Below are 24,223 nucleotides of genomic sequence, written 5' to 3'. Positions count from 1 at the left end.
TACTGGTACCTTGTTTCCCATGTAACAATAAGAAATATACTCAAAACCTGGATTAATCTTTTTAGTCACATAGCACTACTATTATTCTGAACACTACTGTATAATGCATTGAAAAGTATAAGTCATTTCTAGTCCTCCTAGCAGAACCCTTTTTTTTGTGTTGTTAGTTCTTCCATTGTGGAGCATTACATCTGTTTTTGTATGTTACATGAATTTACAGCAGACACTATCAAATTAAAGCATTACATATACTTAGATTTCTTTGCGGTCTGTGTTTTAATTTGCATGACTTGTTTTGATTCCTTCTCCAACAAACTAAATGCTTCAAGAACATAGAAATAAAAGTCTGGAAGTCTATAACTGATGATTGTTGTTTTCAGCAATTAATGTCCCCCTCCCCGCCATGTCTTTGCTAAATACAACATGATTCACCACACAATGATCAGTTCATCCATTCACGGCTCACCCAAAGTTAGATGCCGAATCTGAATTCAGCAAAACCCGGGCTGTAGACCCGTGCATCCGGATCTCCAGGCCAAAAACAAGCTTCACTAGTCTGATGTCTGTCTGCAGACAGAAACACCACCTCTTGTTTCTGGGTGCAGCAAAGTGATTTGTCACACTCACACCATACTTGCTTGAACAAAGAAGTGCGTCTGTCACAAAGGACCAGCTGTTGCAGCACCACCATTGGTGGAAAGCAGTCTGTCATGTGATTGGTGCATTGCTCAGGGGCTCAGTTACCATGAGTCAGCCCCTTTTTCCTGCAAGAGATGAGGAGGGACAAGTCAACATCCAACACACACACACACGCATGCATGCGCTTCAGATTTTCTTGCTTTTTATTGGATCCAGGAGTAAGACCATGAGCTTGAATATAATCCTAAATGATCAAAAATGTTTAAATGTGCAGTGTAAAGTGCTTAGATTTTTTTTTTTTAACAAAACAAATTTTAACGTTTATTTTTTTAGTATTTTCTGTGATTATGGTCAAAACTCTGCATTATTTTCCACAGTATGTCTGTTAAATTTGTATTTAATTATTTGTACTAGATTTGGAGATGCTGCAAATTTTACTCTGCTGCAACTTGTATACCAAGGAAAAGAGGAAAAAAAAATCAAGTTAATCAATAACAGGAATCTTAACTATTTATAGAAGGTTTTCAAGGAATCAGCGCACACACACACACTTCTCTGCAGGTAAAATGGTTAATGGACTGTATTTATATGGCGCTTTTCCATCTGCATCAGACACTCAAAGCACTTTACAATTATGCCTCACATTCACCCATTCACACAAACACACTCGCACACCGATGTCAGGGTGCTGCCATGCAAGGTGCTCACTACACACTGGGAGCCACCTGGGGATTAAGGACCTTGCTCAAGGGCCCCTAGCGATTTTCCGATCAGGCTGGGGTTTGAACTGAGGATCCTCTGGTCTCAAGCCCAACGCTGAACCACTAGACCATCACCTCCCCATAATAATACAATAACATGCTTTTGGAGGGCAGTATGCATTTTCAGAGGCCCAACGTCCAACCCAAAATGACAGATATTCGCCCGCGAATGTGTCATTTTGGGTGACTGATTATTATTATTATTTATTTATTTATTTATTTTTTACACATTTTACAAACTTCATGTCTTGACAGTAGTAAGGCTCCCAATTTGACTTAAATGGGAATTGGTCGGTAATTCATGCAGATACAGTTTGTCCACAGTAGGTTCTGTGATGAATGATATGTGCACAACTTAATCATCAGTATTATCAGACGGTTTCACCGTGCAGCAAAGTACAGAAGAGTTGGGAGGGAGAGAATTAATGTAATTTCAAAACGCACGACACCCAACAAATGTGTACATAAAAAGTTGGTTCACTTTAACTTTTGTCGTGTTGGCTGGTACCGCTCTGCTCTCCAAATTCACCAGGGCATCCTCATCAAGCTGGCTGCTTTGGCTGCTGTTCATTGTTAGACTATCCATGAGAAAATCATCTGTAATATCCATACTGGGACCAACACACACTTCAGGCCTTTCCATCTTTTCGTCTGCGGACAGTTCTTGGGCTGCGCGTGCTACGACATCATCAGTTTATGCACAGTGAGCGGGTACTGGGATATCAGCCCGTTACTGTGGGCAGGTTTAGCCAGGTATCGTAAATGTAAATCTATGCTACCAGCCCAGCAACGCCTCAGTAAGTGATAATAATGCAGCGTATCATCCAAAGAGCAAAGAAGGTGATTGACTGCAATCTGCCATCCCTACAGGACCTGTACATCTCCGGGGCCCTGAGGTGAGTAAGGAAGATTGTGGCCGATCCCTCTCACCAGGACACAAACTTTTTGTCACTCCACCTCTGGCAAACAGCTGAGGTCCATCAGGACTACAATATCAAGACACAAAAACAACTTCTTTCCATCCGCAGCTCGACTAATAAATAATGCCAGAGACCCCCATTTACACCCCCCCAACACACACACACACACAAAGTAGATTGGTCATCCCTGCACTGAAAGGTACTGTACATCTGCACAACAATCACATGCTTTTGCACAGTCCTATTCCACTATGTTATATTTAACAGTGAACATAGTTTTGCCTATTTGACTATTTTACTTCTTACAGAAATATTGTATTGTATATGTACCAATAACACAAGATCAAATTCCTTGTATGCGAGAACTTACTTGGCAATAAATTAGACTCTGATCTGATTGTATAAAAAAATCTCAAATCACAGCTAATTTTATATACTTCAAATGTGCTCACACTTTTATTGTAATTTTTTCAATGCTGTGGGCCAGCAATTTTTATTTGCATCAAATAACATCCAAAATGTTGCCCAACAAGTTTATTTGTCCATCTTGCTGTTTTTTTTAGGGGGGGATTTATAAATCCTCCTGTTAAGTAACAGCACATGCTGTGGTGTGCACATATACTACGAGTTTCTGTCTGTTGTTAAACTTGCTCCCAGAAAACTCTGTATTCCAAAGGTTCCACATACAGAACAAATGTGCAGTTTATAATCCGGTGGTAATAGGATTCTTTTTTCCCCCCTGTTGAAGAGGAATTTTTTTGGCAGGTGTGACTTGTACAACAGTGTGACTTGCATTCTGGAAAATACAGTGGAGTTAGGGTTAGGGTTGGATTTTGATTTACAACCTCCCGTCTAAGTTTATGAACTTGCCTGCACATGAGCCGGTTTCTTTTTTTTTTTTTTTTAAGCTATCAGTCACTCAAACCTTACTTCTGATTTATCCAAATAATTTCATGTAGAAGATACATTTAACAGGGTTTAAAAAGTAAAGCACAATTTCTTACCATTCAATGTGTAGGTAGTCCTGCTGTGGCATCAGGCCGAGTTCAGGATAGACAGAATCTACCAGAGCTCCTGACATGAAATTTCAAACGTCCAGATGCATTAAAACAGGCCAAAAACAACCGTCTGACTTTGAGCTGTGAGCGCATCCTGCTGTATCCACATGTCCTTAATGTAGCTGGACAATCGGATGCTGCAGGCAGTGATAGTGTACACCTCTAGTCAAACAGCTTTGGGTTGATGGGTAAAAACATACAACCATTTTAAACAAAATTTGGGTACAATTTGAACAAATCTTTATTAGAAAATCTTGTGGCCTCTTATATCTCATAAAGAAAGGAATTCCTTTTTTTCTTATTTTTGTTTAGTAAGATTTCAAAAATATCAGCAATCAATATAAACTGGAAATAAATCATCTCAAGAAATCAATAATAGAGATCAACATTGTTACTGAATGAGAAAAATATGAACAAAATAAATCTGAAATTCAGAGAAAATCCAGATAACCGCAGAAGTCCAAGGTCCAGGTGAGCGCCAGGTGAAGTCACTGATCGTCATGATCAGTGATGTGTTCAGCTGCAGGTTTTAAATCTGTATGAGCACATGAACTTTGAAAAGGGAACAAAGACAAAATCTGTACCATCAGATCTTAACTACCATCCCCCAAAAGCAAAATAAACAAAAAGACATTTGTGAGCACATCTGAGCTGGTGGATCGAGAGAACGGCCGCATCACTTCGTGTTAGACACGTCTATAGTAGTGGTGCGGCGGCCCATGGTGCGGCGGTCCATAGTGCATGGGCATGTCCATCATGTGCATGTCCTGGTGATGATGGTTATGGTGGTGGTTTTGGTGTGGGTGGTTGTGATTCTGGTGGTGGTGATGGTTTGGGAGGGGATTGTTGTTATTGTTATTGTTCAAAGGGGGCATATGCTGAAACGGGGGAACGTAGGGTGCCGGGGGCATCCGGGGCATGATCACCTGGAACATGCGACCCTGGGGCAGAGGCTGAGGGTATCGGCCACGCGGAGGAACAAACAGGGGGGCTTGTACCGCCTGAATATGATGAGGCATCGCTGGGACTGGGTTGGGCAGGTTTTCAGCAGGTGGACCCAGCCGCAGTCGTTTGCCGTCGATGATGGGCTCCGGTGGCGGCCCAATCCGCTTCTCTGATTGTTCTGTTGGAAAAAGCCAAAACAAACAAAATAGGAAGTAAAAGCATCAGAAAAGCTGTGATGACGTCGTCATCAAAAGCGTGCAGCAGCTTTGAGGTCTGCGCGAATCATTTTACACAAACACAATGATCACGACAAAAGACGGGAAACAAACCTGCAACAGCTGCCAACACCTACACCGCAGCCAGCACGTGTGAACAAATAAAGGTTAAAAATAGGACAAAGAAGAATAACATGCTGCCAAACAGCATGATAATTACCACCCGCTTTCCTGCCGAGGAACATACTTTACACATGAGAAATGGGACAAAAGCATCATGGGTAAAACACTGCAAATGTTAAAGCACTGACCTGCACACTTCTTATTCAGCTCTGCCTCTCCTTCCTTCTGGATGTCCTGAATGAGTCGCTCATCATCTTGCTGGACACACACACACACACACACACACACACACACACACACACACACACACACACACACACACACACACACACACACACACACACACACACACACACACACACACACACACACACACACACACACACACACACACGTACATCAATCTCGCTGAGCTCAGAACTGTGACACTGTCACAATGCAGCCTGCTGGGACACAAAGTTTTCTGAGCACGTTTGCTCGTTAGTGCAAAAGGATACTGGCAGGTGATGTTACTATGGCCGGCTGAACCGCAAACAAGACTTTTTTGTTGTATAATTGTGTACACACACTTGGGGTGAGTCGATGTGAATACCACAGTGCGGCAGACGGTGTGCCATAACCATGTGGTCAGTGACAAGTTGTGTCAAGCTTAAAGTGTCACTGCAGAGCAGTAAAGTAAACCAGCACCCAAATTTTTATTCTGTTATATAAAATGGCCTGAGGCGTATTTTGTCACCCCCCCCAACATGAAAATTACATCATGGAGACATATGTCCATAAGAGCAGAGTTCCGTGTGTGAAACACAACAGTACAGCTGCAGTTGACTGGTTGCTTTCTGTGCATGTGTCTGAGCGCACCGTGGGGTCGGTCCAGAGGGAACACTTGCGGCACTGTCGGCAGGGGGCGCCGGGCGAGCGGGCGTGCTGGCAGAAGTGGTTGTAGCCGGTGATGGGCTCGCGACAGAGGTAGCACATGAAGCCACCGCAGCGGCACGACATCCGGTTGCAGCCCTCCGACTTGACCAGGCCTGTGCCACACTTCACGCACTTCCTGACCCGCGCCGCTGTCATACGCTCCTCACTGTGGTGAACAGAAGGATGACGGGGGAGCAACGCAGAAAGACAAACCAAGATTAACATATATTTGGATACATGTAAAGCAAGATGAGCAGTGGAAGAAGAAGAAATAACAGGAGAGAAACACTGAAAAACATTTGATTTGTGAGAGCAGGATTCTGAATTTACTTACAACCATGAAGTCAAATCTGAATTATTTCAGCAGCCATAGATGATCACATTAATATTGTCTTATGGGTATTAACAATACCTGTGCCGCCCCCCACACAATTAATTTAAAGCCTGATTATGCAGCTGCAGATTCTGACCCATAATCAGAATCTGTAACTCCATGTCATGCAATGACGTGCGTGACAGTTTTAAAGTTCTCTGTCTCTGGATTATGCTTTATTCTGGACTAATTTGACCATCAACGAGCTTTTCTTTCTACAATCATCACCTCCAATTCAAAGGTAAACTGAACAATTTACTCTTTTGTAAATGTGCAGGCTTTTATGATCCATTTGTAATCAGCGTGCTCACCATAAATACTATTATAATATGACAGCAGACAGAGGATTGAAAGCAGAAAAGTGTCAAATCACAGCCTTTTGTGTCTGATTTAAAAGGTGCACATCAGGCTGCGGCTCCGAGTCTGAGCACGGTGTGAAAAAAACGGTCTGGCTTTTAATCACAGAAATGACTCCGGTCCCACTTTCCTCAAATCGGCAAGTGTCAGCACTGAACTATAATTTGTACCTCTGTAACTATGCACGTCCAGACTGTTCTGTGTTTTTAATGGAAATACATTGCCATCGGACAGGACATTTTATCCGATGTGAGTAAAAGTCCGTTGTATAAAATCTGCTATATACAGTGTTTATTACATGGAAAACAATACAAAAACTTTGGGACTTTTTTGTCCGGTGACTGCAAATATCTGGTTTATATGATGACGGTTTAGTTGAGTTTTACTGTCCATGGGACTGAACAATAATAAATTTACCTCTCAAAACTTTGACGGTGATGTCGCTTCCATCCCACACGGCTGACAATTTTCCCAACATTTTCTTCTGTTCGGATCTGAAGGGAATCTGTACATCTTGAAGCCCTTGCTGTGACTATTTGTGCATCGAAATGCACAGCAACCTGGCATTTTCAGCAAATACATAAATAAAATGGCTGGACTTACATGCTGACACATTAACAGCGAACGCTGTTTTGGAACCAAGATGGCACCATGAGTCACGTGACCGGGTTTATTTGACTTGTCATGTCGCCACTCTTTCAATTAAGGCACACTAGGCATACAGAGAAACAGTTATAGGTTATAAAACTGGCAGTCAAGACATACCATCTGCAAAAGCCGACTCAAATAAGCAACAACAAACAAGAAACTCCTCAGAGAGTGGGAGGTGCCTGATCTGAAAGTCTGGATCTTAAGGTGTCCTGACCCTTGCACGACTTTGATCCGCGCACTTACACGCACTCTGCTGTGCAGGCGACTAAACTCGTCTCAAACCCATTGTAAACAGGCGTAAACAGTGTGCGGCTTTGTGCATGTGCACAACGAAAATTTTGAAATGTTCAAAATCTCCATCACGCATTCATTACGTGAACTTCAAGTGAACATTGCGCAAACAATTCAAAAACACTGTGTGTGAGTGCAAGTGATTGTGTCAGCGTACCGCATCAGAATGCAGCTCGTCTGAACGATTATAACGAGATGTTAGATCTATCATAAATGTACTTTGCGGCTAGCTAAGCAATGAACATGCAACTATTTTACCAAGCCATTACAATATAAACATGACAAATAATTACTTTTTTAGACGGCTACAAATGCTTTCTCCACCTCAGCATAGAGAGAGAGAGGAAGAAAAGCGGCAGCTAGAACGGTCCCGTTATTCCGGAAGCGATTAGAGGCATTTTCAACAGCCACCTCGGAGAGAAAATTATTAATCCGCTGCAACATAATTATTTTATATACTCAGCGTCAAGCACACAACCCGTGGCATTCAGCCGAACAAAGCACGGCATCCAGCTGGAAACACAGCGGGTGGGATCGTCACAACGACAACGAAGTGCATGCAGGTGCGCGGATCAAAGTTGTCCAAGTGTCAGGGCACCTTTAGTCTTGATCCAGAATGATTATTAAGAGTCCTCACTCAGCTTCTCAAGTGCTACAATCCAGGTAGCCACCGATTCCACAAAGATCACAGCATCGTCAAAGTCAGTAAACCTTTCTTCACCAACAAAAGCGCTTAAGCCACTGGTTTCCACAACCCTACCAGACACCCAGTGCATTGAACAGTGTAGGAACCAGAACACATCCCTGATCAACGCCAGTATTCACTGGGTACATTCTAACCCTGCTCCCTTGTACATGTGTACTGTACAGTGTGGTTGTGAGACTTGGACACCAATCAGTGACCTAAGGCACTGATTAGATATATCTGGTATTAGGTCTCCTCAGAGGATCTCTGGGTACCACTGGAATGACTTCATGTCATTCAAACAGTTACTTGGGGGACTCGGATGAGGAATATCACTTGCATTGTGAAGGAACGTCAGTTATGACATTTGGCCATGTGCTGCGTTTGTGTGTGATCCAGCATGTCGATGCCTCAATGAGGAATCCAGCAACTACAGAAGACCAAGGAGATTCCCAAATTTCACCTGGCTGCAGTAGGTAGACGGTGACTTTCAAGCATTGGGGATGGACCAGTCATCTGCCTGAATGGATTAACTCCGGGACCCGTGGAAGTTCCACAGTGTGGAGGATGCAGCGATACACAGTATGACCAAATGTGACTAAAACCATGACGATAAAAAGACAGACTGTCTCTGTTTTGACCAAAAATGTGTATCACTAGTTTTTACTTTGCATAATGAACCTAAAACTTGTGCTTTATAAACAAAATGTATTATTAATTACTATGATTGACCTAACATCTCTCACTTTATCTGGGCATACTCAAGAGCTAAAAACAGAAATCTGGACCAGCTGGGCTACTTAGGCCTTTTTTATTCACTCTTATAATCATTTCCCTACAGGCTACATCCGGTCTTTTTTCAGCACCAGGAAGTAAAAAGATTTGTGAATGGATCAAAACAGGAAGTACTGCTGCTGATGGTGGGCCACAGGAAGCAGCTGGACCATCAATGTCTGGTAAACTGAGCTGTTTACCCAGAATCCCCTGTTGTGAGAGGGAGTCAGGACCACAGGACAGAGGAAGAAATAAACAGCCATGAACCAAAAATGGAGATGGAAATGTGTCCAACATTTGGTAAATTAAGATAGGGGACGAGGAGGGTTATTCAACCAAACACCGGATACACCGGACAATCTGGAATACTTTCCGGATACAATTTCATGCCTTTTGAGGACATGTTGGGTCTTCACAGACTGTCACACTATATTTTCTGCCCCACCAAAGAATATCTGTTTGATAACAAAATATGCCATTATATAATCAGGAAATACCACAAACTAGATCAAAAAGGATCAGATAGCACAGTGACACCACACCCACATTTCAAAATGCCAGGCATGTGGAGAAAATGTTACATAAGCTTTGAAAGCCACTTTCACTCACAACAATGACAGCGACCCTGAGATGCAACCCTGAGATGCGGCGCATCTCACGGTTGCTGAGTGGCCTTCACCCACTTGCCTCAATTCAGATAACGGACTTCTTCAAACTTAGTGCACATAAACAATGTCAAATGTGTATGTGTTGCCTTTAATTCTGATGTGTGCCATTATTACGGTAAACAAGTAATAATTGTGGATTAATTGCTGTCTGAGGTAACGAGTGTAAACGTAATTTCTCCACTGTGAGATCAATAAAGTATATCTAATCTAATCTAAAACACCTTAAGTAATTTACATAAATGAGGCCATACTTTAGAATGGAGCCTTGACAGATGACTGATCACAACACTTCTCCAGATACAGAGGTGTGATGTACCTGTAGCGCTGCTACTAAAAACTGATACTTGAACCAACAAGCACCAGCACTCTGCTTTCTGTAAAAGCTTACATATCAATCATGTCAAACACTATGTAATTGGCAAAATACAAAGGCTTTAAATTATGAAACATCTCATGACACTGACCTCAGTAGTTAGTTAGCACTGCAGCTTGTCCTATTGCTGCTGGCTGCAAAAACTATGAATGGACTCAAGAAAAAGCCTCATGTGCTTCAAATATGTGCCAAAAAATGTAATTTCATCTAACTCTGTTTAACAGTTTATATCATAGCTTATCCAATAAAATCCAGACAGAAGCCAGGAAAACAAGAATGAGTGGATAGATGGAAGAACACGCAGAAACCCATCATATATCCTATTTTTCTATTCTGAATAAGTAATAAAACCCAAAATTCTGAAAATGTGCCATTTTGTACTGAGGTAAATAATCTTAAAACAAGGAAAAAGTACAATCTAGGTACTGACTCAGATCCAGCAGGTGTTGGAGGGAAACAGAAAAACCTAACAAGTGCACAACTGTCAACACTGAGTTATACAAGTGGACACAGAGAAAGTGGCACAAACAACGCAGGACCTAAGTCAACATCTTGTTCCCTCTTTAGGGTGATGGCAAGAAGATTGGGATTTGAAGGACAAGTTTGCTTTTTAAACAACCTTCTTCATGTGCTGATATTAGGAAATACTGCCATACTGCTGATTATAGCAGAACCTCCGTAGCTACAGTGGCAACTATAGATGACGTGATACATGGCAATTTCTGTAACATCAACATGACAAACAACCACTTCCTTAATTCAAAGACAACAGTGTTTTAACATTTTGCATAATGGAATTTTTGCATAAGTGAATTCCGGATGCACTGTATAATGCAGACATTGGACTACCAATATAAAGACCAAGGTTCGATTCCAGGTCTGTGCCTCATGCTACTTATCTGTGTCCTCTTCATCTGCATTCTCCCAGTCCAACCAGCTGTAAGTGGGTACTGGCCTTGGCTGGGGAAGTAACCTGTGATGGACTGGCGTCCCTTCCACAGGGAGTGCTGCTCATTCACTTGACACTATGGTATATGGGAATAAGCCCACACAACGGGTCTCCAGGGACCCGTACAGGACTTGTTAAAGGCAGAACAACATTTTGTTTTACTTGTCGCTGCAGCAAGCACAAAAAAGCAACCATATATTGTCACAGTTTGCAACAGCTGTCATACTGTTGCTTCTGGTTTGTGCTGTATATGGCCAGCAAGTGAGTGCAGAATTAGGCGTATTAAAACATTAATAATCAAGCGTCAGGGAGCTTGGCTCACCGAAACCTATTATTCTGAATTAGAGAAACCCCATGTTCACTACAGTAGTACACTGTGAGCTGTGCTTATCAGAAGAAATGTCATCATTTCAGCAAATTTTTACATCTTAAAATTTAAGAGCCTTAAAACAATTTTTATACATTACTACTGGGAATTTAAAGCATTGTTCAAAGATCTGCATGCCACAAAAAAAATCATGTTTTTCCGACATTGATAAATGTAGTTTTTACTGAATTTTGAATTTCAAGTCAGAAATGTACCAGAAGCCCTGCAATGCTCACATCACCTGCTAGATGGTGACAAAAGCTGGTCAAATGTGTGGCAACGTCTCGACTGTTTATGGGTTGAGAGCCAAAAATCAACTTGCAATTGTGTTCCTTGTCCTTATGGGCAATGCACTTGTTAACACATTTATGCATTGATTTTTTGTTTTTCCAACAAATATTGCTGGTGACATTACTCAATTTCTACAGGGAAAATACCCTACATCAACCACAAACAAAGAGCTCTAAGTCTGACACAGCATTGACATAAACCAGCATTTAAAGACACATATACCGAGCTGACTGCATTAAATCAGATGCTCTGTATCACCAATGTGTCTACAATTAAGAAAATTGGTTGTTAGCGTTGTTTCATTCCTGTTTTGAGTGCAAGGTGGATTTTTAACTCCCGGACGGCTGTCATAATGACTCATGGATTAATTTCCCAAAGTAATTTTCCAAACAAGAATTTTTCACAAATGAAGCAATCGTCAAAAGGTCAGCAGATACCTCAGAGGCCTGAACACTAACAATGTTTTCATATGACTAGGGCTGTTTAAAACAAAAAACAAAAACACTTAACCTTTAAGTGAAAAACCACAAGGTGCAAAATGAAGTGGTGGGAGTCAGAGAAAAACAAGGTTTTAATTATGTGGTAAAATAAGTCTCAGGCATTTAGGATTAAGAAAAAACTGATGTGTAAACATTGCTAAAATGCTGGAGGAAGACTAAATGACGTTAGCCCAGCAGATTGTGGCCACAAGTATGTAGCTAAAGTAACAAGTAAAAGCTGCAGCAAGGGCACAAAGTTTCCAACCAGCTAAATTATTTATTTATTTTGGTGTTGAGAAATTGACAGCTGCATATTATATATATATATATATATATATATATATATGGCAGACCTGCCCTTACAAGTAGTCTGATGTCATCCAAACCCTGGTTTTTCAGAGACTGATTGTATATACCATTACTCTGAAACTATTTCAGTTTGACAATCCTACATAACTTCTACTTTCTAGTTGATGTCATACCATTTAAGCCCAGATTTCTTTTTTATAAGTGGAAAAAGTTGCATTAGTACCTTGAGATTTTTTATTGTGAGTAGAAAACGACAGTGATACACTTCTTGTTGCCAGTGGGGCAAAACGGGTTAACGCTGGAATTTGAATTGGAATATAGGTCTAAGTTTATTAATATAGCCCAATAATATCATTAATTCAAATGGACCCTTCAGTGCTGCAAAATCAGCGAATGAACCTCTTAAACTGCAAAACTACTTATGGCAGCTATTGTTTTGTCCATATCCATGATGAAGACTTACCCATGAACCCCTTCTGTTACAGTCATCGATCGCTTTGTGTGGCAAAATGTTTTCAAAGTCTTTCTCATGTCAAACTAATTGATCTTTATGTCATAGATGGTATGTTCCTCAGGTGACACAGCATTACTACCACTCATTTATCACCAATCCTTGACTTTAGCAGGTCCTTTAATTCCATTGTTAAAAATGAATCTCTTTTGTGGATCTCTGACAGCAAGATATGAATCCCAAACCTTGTACAAATCCTCTCCAATGTTCAATGTCAGTTGCCTTAATGGACCCCTCTCACATATGAGAGAGGAGCCTGTCCTTTATATGGTAAGAACAGTGTACCTGGGCATCAATACCAGGGTGTGAAATTACAAAGACATTTGTGTTATGCACAAATCCCCAACCTCCGCCTTTCAAAAACAATGACTATGCGGAAATAAAAAAGTTGCAATTCCTCGAATGGCCACTCAAGAGTGGCTTCAAAAAAGGAGTACACTGCCATAGAAGCACATGTTAAAATGTACAATTTTAGAAGAGAATAAACATGCTTACAAGCTTGATACAAAACTGTTTTGATCTCTATAGTTTGCCCCTCCATGACAACTATACAGGGGTGACTTTTTTTTTAAATGACTCGTTAGTTTAAGATGTTTAAGCCATAACGTTATACATAATTAGGGTTGTGGTCACTGTGAGTGACAGGCAGCGTGTGCTGTCAGCCAAATCCAGACTGCTCCGGTCGCAGAGACTGCTAGCAGTAACTGTGGACCAACTGTGTCTGTCCTTTTGAAGCACTTTATTCAAAATATCTTAAATAATACGGCTTGTTGTGCGGTTTAATTGTCTTAATGCATGATCTTAGAAGTCTCTGCTCCAGTATTTCCCTCGAGTGCAATTTTAGTCCTATTTGTTACATTACCGCCATTAATAGTGTGTTAGTTGGTAATGTAGCTTAGATGACTAACCCTAATGCTCTGGACAAAGTCAGAGCAAGCATGGCCAAGGTATTAGCAGTAGCAGTAAAAGGGTGAAGAAATGTAAATGTTCTGTTAAATGTGCAATAAAACCTTTTAAAACTGCCCACATGAAACTCAGTGACCAATGTCATCAGCACACCAAATCTGGTAGAAGTAGGATCAAAACTGTAGATTTCTATAAGTGCAACACACACAAATCGTCTTTTGGTATACGAGGTCTCTTAGATAATAAACCGACCCTTTTATTTTTTTTTAACTATATGGATTTGAATGACATGCGATTACATCAATCATGCTTGAACCCTCGTGCGCATGCATGAGTTTTTTCACGCGTGTCGGTGACGTCATTTCCCTGTGGGCAGGCCTTGAGTGAGATGTGGTCCCGCCCTCTCGGCTGAATTCCTTTGTTTCACACGCTGCTCGAGACGGCGCGCGTTGCTTTATCAAAAAATTTCTGGACCTGTGAGGAATATCCGAGTGGACACTATTCGAGAAATTAAGCTGGTTTTCTGTGAAAAGTTTAACGGCTGATGAGAGATTATGGGGTGTTTCTGTCGGTGTAAGGACTTCCCACGGAGCGGGACGTCCTGCAGCGCTTCCAGGCGCTGTCGTCGGCCTGTTTCGAGCTGAAAACATCCTAATTTAAGGCTTAATTCACCCAGGACATCGTGAGAGAACAGAGAAGATTCAGAAGAGGCCGGCATGAGGAATTTATGCGGGCATTCCACTGTTTAAGGACATTTTTTTAATGAAAGACGTACGCGCAAATTCGCCGAGTCCTTTCCGTGACGACTCGGCAAATCTGTGTGCGCCGCGACAGGAAAAACACCTCCGTGTTGAAAACCATTTGTAGAATTCAGGCGGCTTTTAATGGCTTTCAACAAGTGAGTAACTGAGAAATTGTTTAACAGCTTGGGCATGTTCCAACTTGCCCGTTAAGATTTCCAACGGAGGTGTTTTTCCTGCCGCGACCCCCCGCGGTCGGGTCCAGCCCGACATGCGACTCTGCCCGCACGTTCTTTCATTACAAAATGACCGTTAACAATGGAATGTCCGAATAAACTCCTCATGCCGACTTCTTCTGAAAGTTCTCTGTTCTCTGACGACTTACTGCGTCAACAGAGCCTGAAATGTGGAAGTTTTCAACTTGAAACGGCGAGACGCTGCCGCCTCGAAGCGCAGATCGCCGTCAGGCGCCGTGGACCGTCCTTAAAGCGACACTACCAGACCAAAATCTCTCATCAGCCGTTAAAATTTTTACCGAAAACCAGCTGAATTTATTGAATGGTGTCCACTCAGTTGTGCCTTACAGTTTTGAAAAATTTTTTATCAAACAAAGCAACAGTCTCTGAGCCATTCCTAAACAATGAAAAAAAATCGACGAGCGGGTGGACGACTCCTCACTCAAAGACTGCCCACAGGCGAATGACGTAACCGACAGGCGTGAAAAAACTCTTGCATGCCCACGAGGGTTCAAGCATGTCTGATGTAATCACACATGATTCAAATCCATATGGTTTTTGAAAAAAATAATAAGGTCGGATACTTTTCTAATAGACCTCGTATACATACAGAGAAGAAATTATTGGGGCACTATTTATGCTAACTGACAACCTTTGTAAACTTGCTGATTTCCACACGGATGCCATCCTTATCTTATCTGAAGGTACTGTAGGAGTGATTGTTGAATCTGGTGTAGCACACTCATGCAACACCATCATACAAAAATGTTGTTACAAGAAGCCCAGTGGGCTTGACCGAGCAGCCTCATCTCTGTTGGAAAACTTACAAGAGCACTCTCATGCGGATCTCATCCCTCTCCAGGACCTGCTCACACGTCTTCCCCGCATGCTGCTTCCATTGGACGTGACACTTTCTGCAGCTTTCCTACACATCAGAGGGAGTGATGGAGAGATAACAGGAAAGAACAGAGGCAAGGCAGAGAGAGAAAAGTGATTAACAGTCATTCCATCAGATGTGTTAACGTGTAGGTTTCTAACTATATTACTCAGATGTTTCCACACTGGGTATGGGGTGCGTGCCCAACAAGTCAGACTATTCGCATGCAGCATCTGCTCTACATGCTGCTGCCGCTGTCACTGCAGCAGCCTGGATTTCCACAGACACAGCTAGGCGTGGCTCTCCGCGCATACACAAGTGTGACTGCAGCAAGAGTACAACTTCTCTCTCCCCTTGCCGCCGAATGCTCGGCTGCCTAGAAACAGTGACTCCAGCCTCCTGGTCTTTGGCAGAGTAAAAGGTTTTATGCCTCGACTGAAGGACCTGCAGGGCAGACGGCCTCACTGCTGTGGCATGGAGCGATATAGACGCACGTGCACACATATGGTGGCTGCTGACACTTTCCAGTCTTGTGTGTGCGCAGTAATCATGAATGGAAAAAGGATTTCTCGCTCCCACCCTCTTCTCATACGTTAGCTGCGGGTTGCCTTCCTGGCTAACCCTTAGCTAAGTGGTGGCACCATAAATTTTTGAACAATTCATCAAACATTTAAGAAGTGGCATGTGACTGATGATGCAGCACAGGATCTGACCTCCATATGACCTTTAACCTGGGGTGAAATCACCACCAGGCTTATCAGTGTAATTTCACAGGTTTAACCTGCAGAACATTCTCCCTGAGCATGCAGGGAAAATGGAAAATAGCATTTTTGTTTGACAAATTAGGTCAAGTCAAGATTTTGTGTCGGAAAAGGCTCTCTGGTTTCACGGTTTTAGATATGTGCCAGTTTTTGGACTTCAGTGAACTGGAGGGCGTCTCTGGACACTGAGGGGTGCACGCATGTGCAAGCTAACCCAAGCATCAGAAAAAGCCAGATCACACAAAGACTGCCAGAAAAAGAAGGGAAAGAGGATAAAAGATGAGGGACTCTCAGTGTGGTGAAAGATTGCCCCCTACTGGTAAGACAGGGAGTAAGAAAAAGGAAGCAGCGGCAGCATGACAGTGAGCGACAACTCTTTGAACAGGAACACGCCTGAATTCTTATAGCGTGACTAAAAATACAGCTGACATTGGTGTTCCCCCTTGTTTTGGGGCATGTCTGTCTGTCCATGAATGCCTCATAGCCGTATAAATGAAAACACTGACTGGTGTGGAAATGTGACAAAGGGTGCAGAGACACGTGTAAATTTATGATGTATAATTAACAGAAGTTTGAATATCTCTACTGCTGTATTGGCATCACACCTACATCAAATAATAGCTTTTTCATTGTGTAATCCATCAGTAATTTTACAGGTAATTGATTAATCCCAACCCATTCCAATTTCCCACAAACCAGTGCAAAAATCTTCAAATTACTTGTTTTTAATCAAAGCATATGGCTCAATCCAGGCTTGTGTTGAAGGAAGAGATTATCAGATTTTGAGGCAGGTCTGGACTAGGGATGTGCTGATCTAATATTTTGGATTGGTATCATTCTAATATAGATGAAAATGACTGGACCGCATGTTGGAAATTTAAATAAATAAATCAGACCTCATCAAAGCCTTGTATTACACATCTGCGTTATGTTGTGGGCTTTGTGTATTTTCCTTCAGAGGAGTAGAACAGTTGCCTCAAAGTTTGAGTTGATGTTTTTTTTAGATGGCTAGGCTTGCTAACTACATATAGACAAATGTATTTATTAACAGATTAATTAAGACAGGGAAAAGGTAGCAAATTGGTTCCAGTATCTGTACTGTATCAGACATGAAAAAGGGATATCTGCTGGGTGGCTAGTTAGGCAAGTTTCTCCTCACCAGCCAACGGCTGTCACTGCTGTGGTTCTTTAAATAATTTTATTGCAGGCAGTAAACACGGACTGTATGGGATTTATTTTCCAGCCACAACCTACAGGAATACACCGACACCGTACTCTCCTACATTAAGAACTGTGTTGACACTGTCACCGTCAACAAAAGGGTCAGGGTTTTTCCAAAGCAGAAGCCCTGGATGAACAGCACAGTCCAGTCCCTATTGAAAAGCCGCAACACCGCCTTTAAATCAGGGGACAGGGCCCTGTACACCACGGCCAGGTCCGATCTGAAAAGAGGCATCAGAGAGGCCAAGGCTGCCTACAAGGAAAAGATAGAGGACAACTTCGCTGCGAATGACCCCAGAAGGATGTGGCAGGGAATAAATCATATAACCAACTACAGAAGCAGCAACCCAGGAAATGCTAGGTCTGACGCCTCGCTGGCAGAGGAGCTGAACCCCTTCTTTGACCGCTTCGAAGCAGACAGACCAGCAGCAACTTCACACTCACCACCCTCCAGCACTAGCATGCTAACACTTCAGGAACACAAAGTGAGACGTGCTGAAGGCAGTGAACCCCAGGAAGGCGGCCAGCCCCGATGGTGTACCTGGAAAGGTACTCAAAGCGTGTGCTGACCAACTGGCTGGAGTTTTCACTCGCATCTTCAACCTGTCCCTGTCGCAGGTCATCATTCCACTCTGCCTCAAATCTTCCACCATCATTCCAGTCCCAAAGAAGTCAGCAGTGGAGAGCATAAATGACTACAGGCCTGTTGCACTTAGGCCTGTGGTCATGAAGTGCTTTGAAAGACTGGTCTCCCAGCACATCAGAGCCTGTCTGCCTCCCACTCTGGCCCCCTACCAGTTTGCCTACACGGCAAACCGCTCCACAGAGGACGCTATCACCACAGCTCTCCACACCGTGCTGAGACACCTGGAGCACCAGGGGAGCTGTGAGGATGCTCTTCCTGGACTTCAGCTCAGCCTTCAACCACATGACCCCACCGATCCTGGTCCAGAAACTGACACATCTGGGCATCTCCACCCCCATCTGCCAGTGGATCAAGGACTTCCTCACAAACCGCCCACAGTCTATGAAACTTTGCCCCCACCTTTCCTCCACCATCACACTCAGCACCGGTTCCCCACAAGGCTGTGTACTGACACCCCTCCTGTTCACCCTTTACATGCACGACTGCTCTCCGACCCATCCCACAAACACCATCATAAAGTTTGTGGATGACACCACCATGATTGGGCTCATCTCAGGGGGGGATGAGTCTGATTACAGAGATGAGGTCAATCGACTGACAGCGTGGTGTTCAGTAAACAACCTGCTGCTCAACACCACAAAAACAAAAGAAATAATCCTGGACTTCAGGAAGGACAAGGCTGACCCAGCCCCGCTCTACATCTAAGGGGACTGTGTGGAAAGGGTCAGCTCCATCAGGTTCCTGGGAGTGCAGCTCTCTGACAGCCTCTCCTGGACTGCCAACACCACAGTGGTGGTGAAGAAAGCCCAGCAGCAACCACTTACAGAGGGTGCTCAGGAGAAACAATCTGGAGGAGAAGCTGCTGGTGTTGTTCTACAGAGCCACCATCGAGAGCATCCTGACGTACTGCATCACAGCGTGGTACGGCAGGTGCTCAACAGCAGACAGGAGAGCGCTGCAGAGGGTGATCAAAATGGCCCAGGGGATCAGTGGTTGCTCTCTGCCCAGCCTGGAAGATATTGCCAGTTCTCGCTACCTCAGCAGAGCTGCCAGCATCAACAAAGACACATCCCACCCCAGCAACCACCTGTTTGACGTACTACCCTCCGGCTGACAGTATAGGTCAATCAAAACTAGGACAAACAGACTCAGGGACAGCTTCTCCCCAGAGCAATCACTGCACTGAACAATAACAAATCACTAATTCGCACCTTTCAAGCTTCATGTGCAGTATCTGTAAACCATGTGCAATATTCCTGTGCAATATCATTCCACAGTTGTATATAATTCTCGTTTTACATTTTACTTGGTCCACATTTTATTTTATTTTATCTTATGTTTATTTAGTTGTACATATACTCTGAACAATTTATTGTTAAATTTTATTATCTTTTATTTGGCTAAAAATTACTTGCACCACGGAAAGCACCTTTTTGGAGTTGCACTCAAATCTGGTTGCAATGCAAATTACAATGACAATAAAGGCGATTCTGATTCTCTGATTCTCTAAATTCTGAGGACTGATCAAATATTTTAAGTTTGTAGTTTTATTGATGCAATATGCTGAAGGTATCTACAGTTATTTTATTAGGCTGCCATTTTGTATTGATGTTACAAGCTAGTTATTGTTACCAGCAAGCTGAAAATAGAGAAATAGGTTTTTAATGTTTACCTGTATGAGTTTAACATTTTAACAGAGCAAGATTTCAACGGCAACAGCAGCTTAAATTTAGTTTTGATTTTAACTCAGTGTAGGCAGCTATTGTTTGGTTATACAGATATGTACACGTGCACCTCCTGCTGTGGTTAAAATACTTCCGCTTGCAAATGGAACAAATGACACATTCAATTATTTCACTATAATCGTCATTCATGTGACTCTGGGTTCAGCGTTAGACTACCAACATACTTACAGGGGTCTGAGTCCAGGTGTGTGCTTCATGCTACATATCTGTGTACTCTGCGTTGTCTCAGTCCACCCAACTGGAAATGGATACTGGCCTTGGCTGGGGAAGTAACCTGTGATGGACTAGCATTCGGTCCACATGGAGTAGAATGGTTTGGTCCACCCGGATATGGAACGTTCCCTATAAGACCTTTTTGTTTGTCGTTTTCAAAAAATATTCTGTTAACATGGTGCTGTGTCAAGAAATACGAGGGCTGTCAATAAAGTATAGGTCCTTTTTATTTTTTTCAAAAACTATATGGATTTCATTCATATGTTTTTACGTCAGACATGCTTGAACCCTCGTGTGCATGCGTGAGTTTTTCCACGCCTGTCGGTGACGTCATTCGCCTGTGAGCACTCCTTGTGGGAGGAGTCGTCCAGCCCCTCGTCGGAATTCCTTTGTCTGAGAAGTTGCTGAGAGACTGGCGCTTTGTTTGATCAAAATTTTTTCTAAACCTGTGAGGCACATCGAAGTGGACACGGTTCGAAAAATTAAGCTGGTTTTCGGTGAAAATTTTAACGGCTGATGAGAGATTTTGAGGTGATACTGTCGCTTTAAGGACTTCCCACGGAGCGAGACGTCGTGCAGCACTCCCAGGCGCCGTCGTCAGCCTGTTTCAAGTTGAAAACCTCCACATTTCAGGCTCTATTGATCCAGGACGTCGTGAGAGAACAGAGAAGTTTCAGAAGAAGTCGGTTTCAGCATTTTATCCGGATATTCCACTGTTAAAGGAGATTTTTTTAATGAAAGACGTGCGGACGGGTCCGCGCGTCGGGACGCACCCGGTGCAGTGCGGCGGCACAGGAAAAACACCTCCGTGTTGATAACCATTTGTAAAATCTAGGCGGCTTTTGATGGCTTTCAGTGGAGTGAGTATATGAGAAATTGTTTAACAGCTGGACATGTTCCAACTTGTCCTTAAGGCTTCCAATGGAGGAGTTTTTCCCATGACGGAGCGTCGCGGCAGCTGCGAGCCGACGCTGCAATCCGCCCGCACGTCTTTCATTAAAAAAAATCTCCTTTAACAGTGGAATATCCGGATAAAATGCTGAAACCGACTTCTTCTGAAACTTCTATGTTCTCTCACGACGTCCTGGATCAATAGAGCCTAAAATGTGGAGGTTTTCAGCTTGAAACAGGCTGACGACGGCGCCAGGGAGTGCTGCGCAACGTCCCGCTGTGTTGGAAGTCCTTAAAGCGACAGTATCACCTCAAAATCTCTCATCAGCCGTTAAAATTTTCGACGAAAACCAGCTTAATTTTTCGAACCGTGTCCACTTCGATGTGCCTCACAGGTTTACAAAGAATTTTGATCAAACAAAGCGCCAGTCTCTCAGCAACTTCTCAGACAAAGGAATTCCGACGAGGGGCTGGACGACTCCTCCCACAAGGAGTGCTCACAGGCGAATGACGTCACCGACAGGCGTGGAAAAACTCACGCATGCGCAGGAGGGTTCAAGTATGTCTGACGTAAAAACATATGAATGAAATCCATATAGTTTTTGAAAAAAATAAAAAGGACCTATACTTTATTGACAGACCTCGTATCTATGTACACACAAAGCCACTGGAAACAACTGGACTAAAAATGCTGTAGTGTATGATGCTCCCACAAAACAAATGAAGAAGACGGCGTAGAGCATGCACATAAAGCTTGATGACAAACACGAATGCTACAGCAAAAGCAAAAGCCGAGATGTTGGTGTGTCCAACTTCTGATTCGAGTCGCACTCGATTATAAGATGACTAAACTACAAGACATGACCGTTTGCTGCTCGTTGTAGTAGAAGAGGAGTAGAAGATTTTGCTGTAGTAGTCCCAACAAGCTCAGTAGCTTCTGTAGCATGAACACAAGTCTATAGTCCATCGTTGTTGCTGTTATGTGGTGTCCTGCAGCCGAGGCTTAAGACTGAGGTTAGAAAGGTGGGGCTAAAGTTGCATATTGGTTGCAAACACGAAAACGCAAAGGCACTGTTTTGAGATTTAGCCCCTCTGGGACCAGTTTTCAAGCTCTAAAAACGCTGGTTTCGTATGGACAAAACACAGATACAATACAAAACATTTGTGGATACACCTAAACTCGTCTGCGTGTAGACGGTCACGTAGACGCTCACCTGCTTCACGCTACACAATACAGGGATAAGCACTAGCTCCAAGGGCCTCAGAACCTGGACTGGACTTAACTTCATCTTCTTCATACACGGACTCCTCCCATCTATTCTCGTTTGCCCTACCTTGTACATTTTACAATAACTCATCAATTTTCATTCATGAACACTAGGAGAGAACACGGGGGAAAGGATTCCCTCGTGTTCTCTCCTCCCAGCCACTCCCTCCTCCCTCCATCTTTATTCACACTTTGTCTAGTCTGCTCTGGCCCTCGCTTTCGTTTTCGACCTCTGCTGTCACGGTGCAGTCTGCAACAGCCCTTATAAGGCAGCAGAAAAGGCCAGCAGAGCTTCTGATTGGGGGATGCACACTCACTGTGCATTTTTTTTTTCAGGGAGGCGGCTTTTACTGCATTGGAAAGCAGAACACAGGACTTTATCTACACCACATGTCCTAGGATAGGATGCGAACTGATGAGATCTGTAACTGCTGTGATGATGACAGTTGCCAGTCAGAGTCGTGCAACACTTAAGGACACACAAATGCAGCGTTATGCAAATACACCTCTTCTTTGCACTCCTACAGCCTTCCAGTGACCCACATTCCTCCTCTTCTATATGAACTACCCGCATGCAGGCTGTGAACAAGCCTGACCAAATGTCCTCAGAGCCACATGTGGAACATATCAGCATGTGCGGAGGTCAGACAGCGCCAGGGGAAAACAGCGAGGGAGGAGAATCTGGGTCACACTTGATCCAAACCACATTTGAAAAAGAAGAGGAAGTGTGCTCAACCAGTGAGGAATCGGGATAAAAAGAGTAGAAACTGTGGACAGCCAATGAGGGAGCAGTTTGAATGAAGGCAGGTGGGCTGAAAGAAGTGTGCCAGTTACATAATGAAGCCCCTCCCTGCAGGAAAAAAAAGACGAGTGCCATAGGGTTCACTGTACAATAACTGCTGGTGATGCTGTGAAACACAAACCGGGGGGTTGGGGTGGACAGCATCCAATAATAATGTTCTCGTGACAACAATCTCTGGCACACTGACATAAACAACCCACTGAAAATCAGCAACATCCTCACTCACTCATACTAGTAGCAACAAGCGCTCCATTCATTTAGAAACTCAAAACTGTATAAATAAAACCATATTAAATATCTACACCCACTTTTTTAATAATATAATTACTTATAACAGCTGGCAGCAAATATGACATATTTCTTACAGGATGTAAACTAAATATATTTTAATAAGGTCTAAATTTCGGAGCCTTTGGGTGTGTGGGGATGTAATGTGGTGCAGCTGCACAGCAACACAGCAGCAGAGCAGCCTGTCGGTCTCTGGCGCCACCTGCAGGTTAACGGAAACATTTGTCAGGCGTGATGAGTACCACCCTCACTTTCTCATCTGCACCCATCTGATTCACCTATTCCAGCTGAAACCCTTAAATGAATCCTCCGAGGCATGTTTTCCATCTGGTTTTCAAACTTTTTCTTTTTCCAACTGGTGATTGTTGCAACAACTGATGATAACTGCTGTTACTGAACTTTGGAGTGGGAGAAAATCCCCCACTCTGCTGTGCATCATGCAGATCTTGTCATGAGCACAAAAGCCACTACTACTACTACAAAAAAAATGTGCATGCAGCAAACATAGTGTGGCAAGTTGGATTTAGGGAGGGGGAAAAAAATGAACAAACCTGTGTGCATTTGTGTTTTTGTGAGAGAGATAAGAACGAGAGAAGAGATTGTGGCTATGGGACAGAAACAGACAAGGTCACTTCCAGAGAAGCAGCTTTGTTTGCGCCGATAAGACAGCGGTTATGTACGTGTGTATGGGAAAATAACAGATTTCCTAGCCTGGAATCCATGCTACAACCTTGGCAGACAAAATGTAACACCTCCCTTTGCATTCCTCAGAAGCCATGAGGAAAACACAGGTAGAGGTCATGACCTCAAGTTGAACCATTTCATTGAAAACAGAGCTCCAACCGGAAATGAGAATATTCTCCAACTACAACTTTCTCGTGCACTCCCAAGCACAGGACAGCAGACACAACAACTGTTCTCACTTCATGCTGATACTCCTGGTCACACAGGATGTGATCGTCCTCTCGGGCCACCC

General features: G+C 43.2%; 1 protein-coding gene across 2 annotated transcripts in view; it reads right to left on the bottom strand.

Moving 5' to 3' along the window:
* Positions 1-3,602: 3,602 nt before the first annotated feature.
* The window catches only part of rnf216 (ring finger protein 216), a 57,221-nt gene continuing 36,600 nt past the window's right edge, over positions 3,603-24,223 (bottom strand). For both annotated transcript variants that reach the window (XM_034189962.1, XM_034189963.1), the window contains exons 14-17: positions 15,364-15,461; positions 5,520-5,742; positions 4,850-4,919; positions 3,603-4,501 (exon numbers count right to left, since the gene is read on the bottom strand). In XM_034189962.1, the coding sequence (XP_034045853.1) occupies positions 4,065-4,501; positions 4,850-4,919; positions 5,520-5,742; positions 15,364-15,461 (828 nt within the window). In that variant the 3' untranslated portion in view covers positions 3,603-4,064. The remainder of the gene's footprint in view (positions 4,502-4,849; positions 4,920-5,519; positions 5,743-15,363; positions 15,462-24,223) is intronic.

The sequence above is a fragment of the Thalassophryne amazonica genome, chromosome 16, assembly GCF_902500255.1.
Source record: "Thalassophryne amazonica chromosome 16, fThaAma1.1, whole genome shotgun sequence".
In the NCBI taxonomy this organism is placed as follows: Eukaryota; Metazoa; Chordata; class Actinopteri; order Batrachoidiformes; family Batrachoididae; genus Thalassophryne; species Thalassophryne amazonica.
Note: the sequence above shows the minus strand (reverse complement) of the source record. Positions and strands in the feature narration are given on the sequence as shown.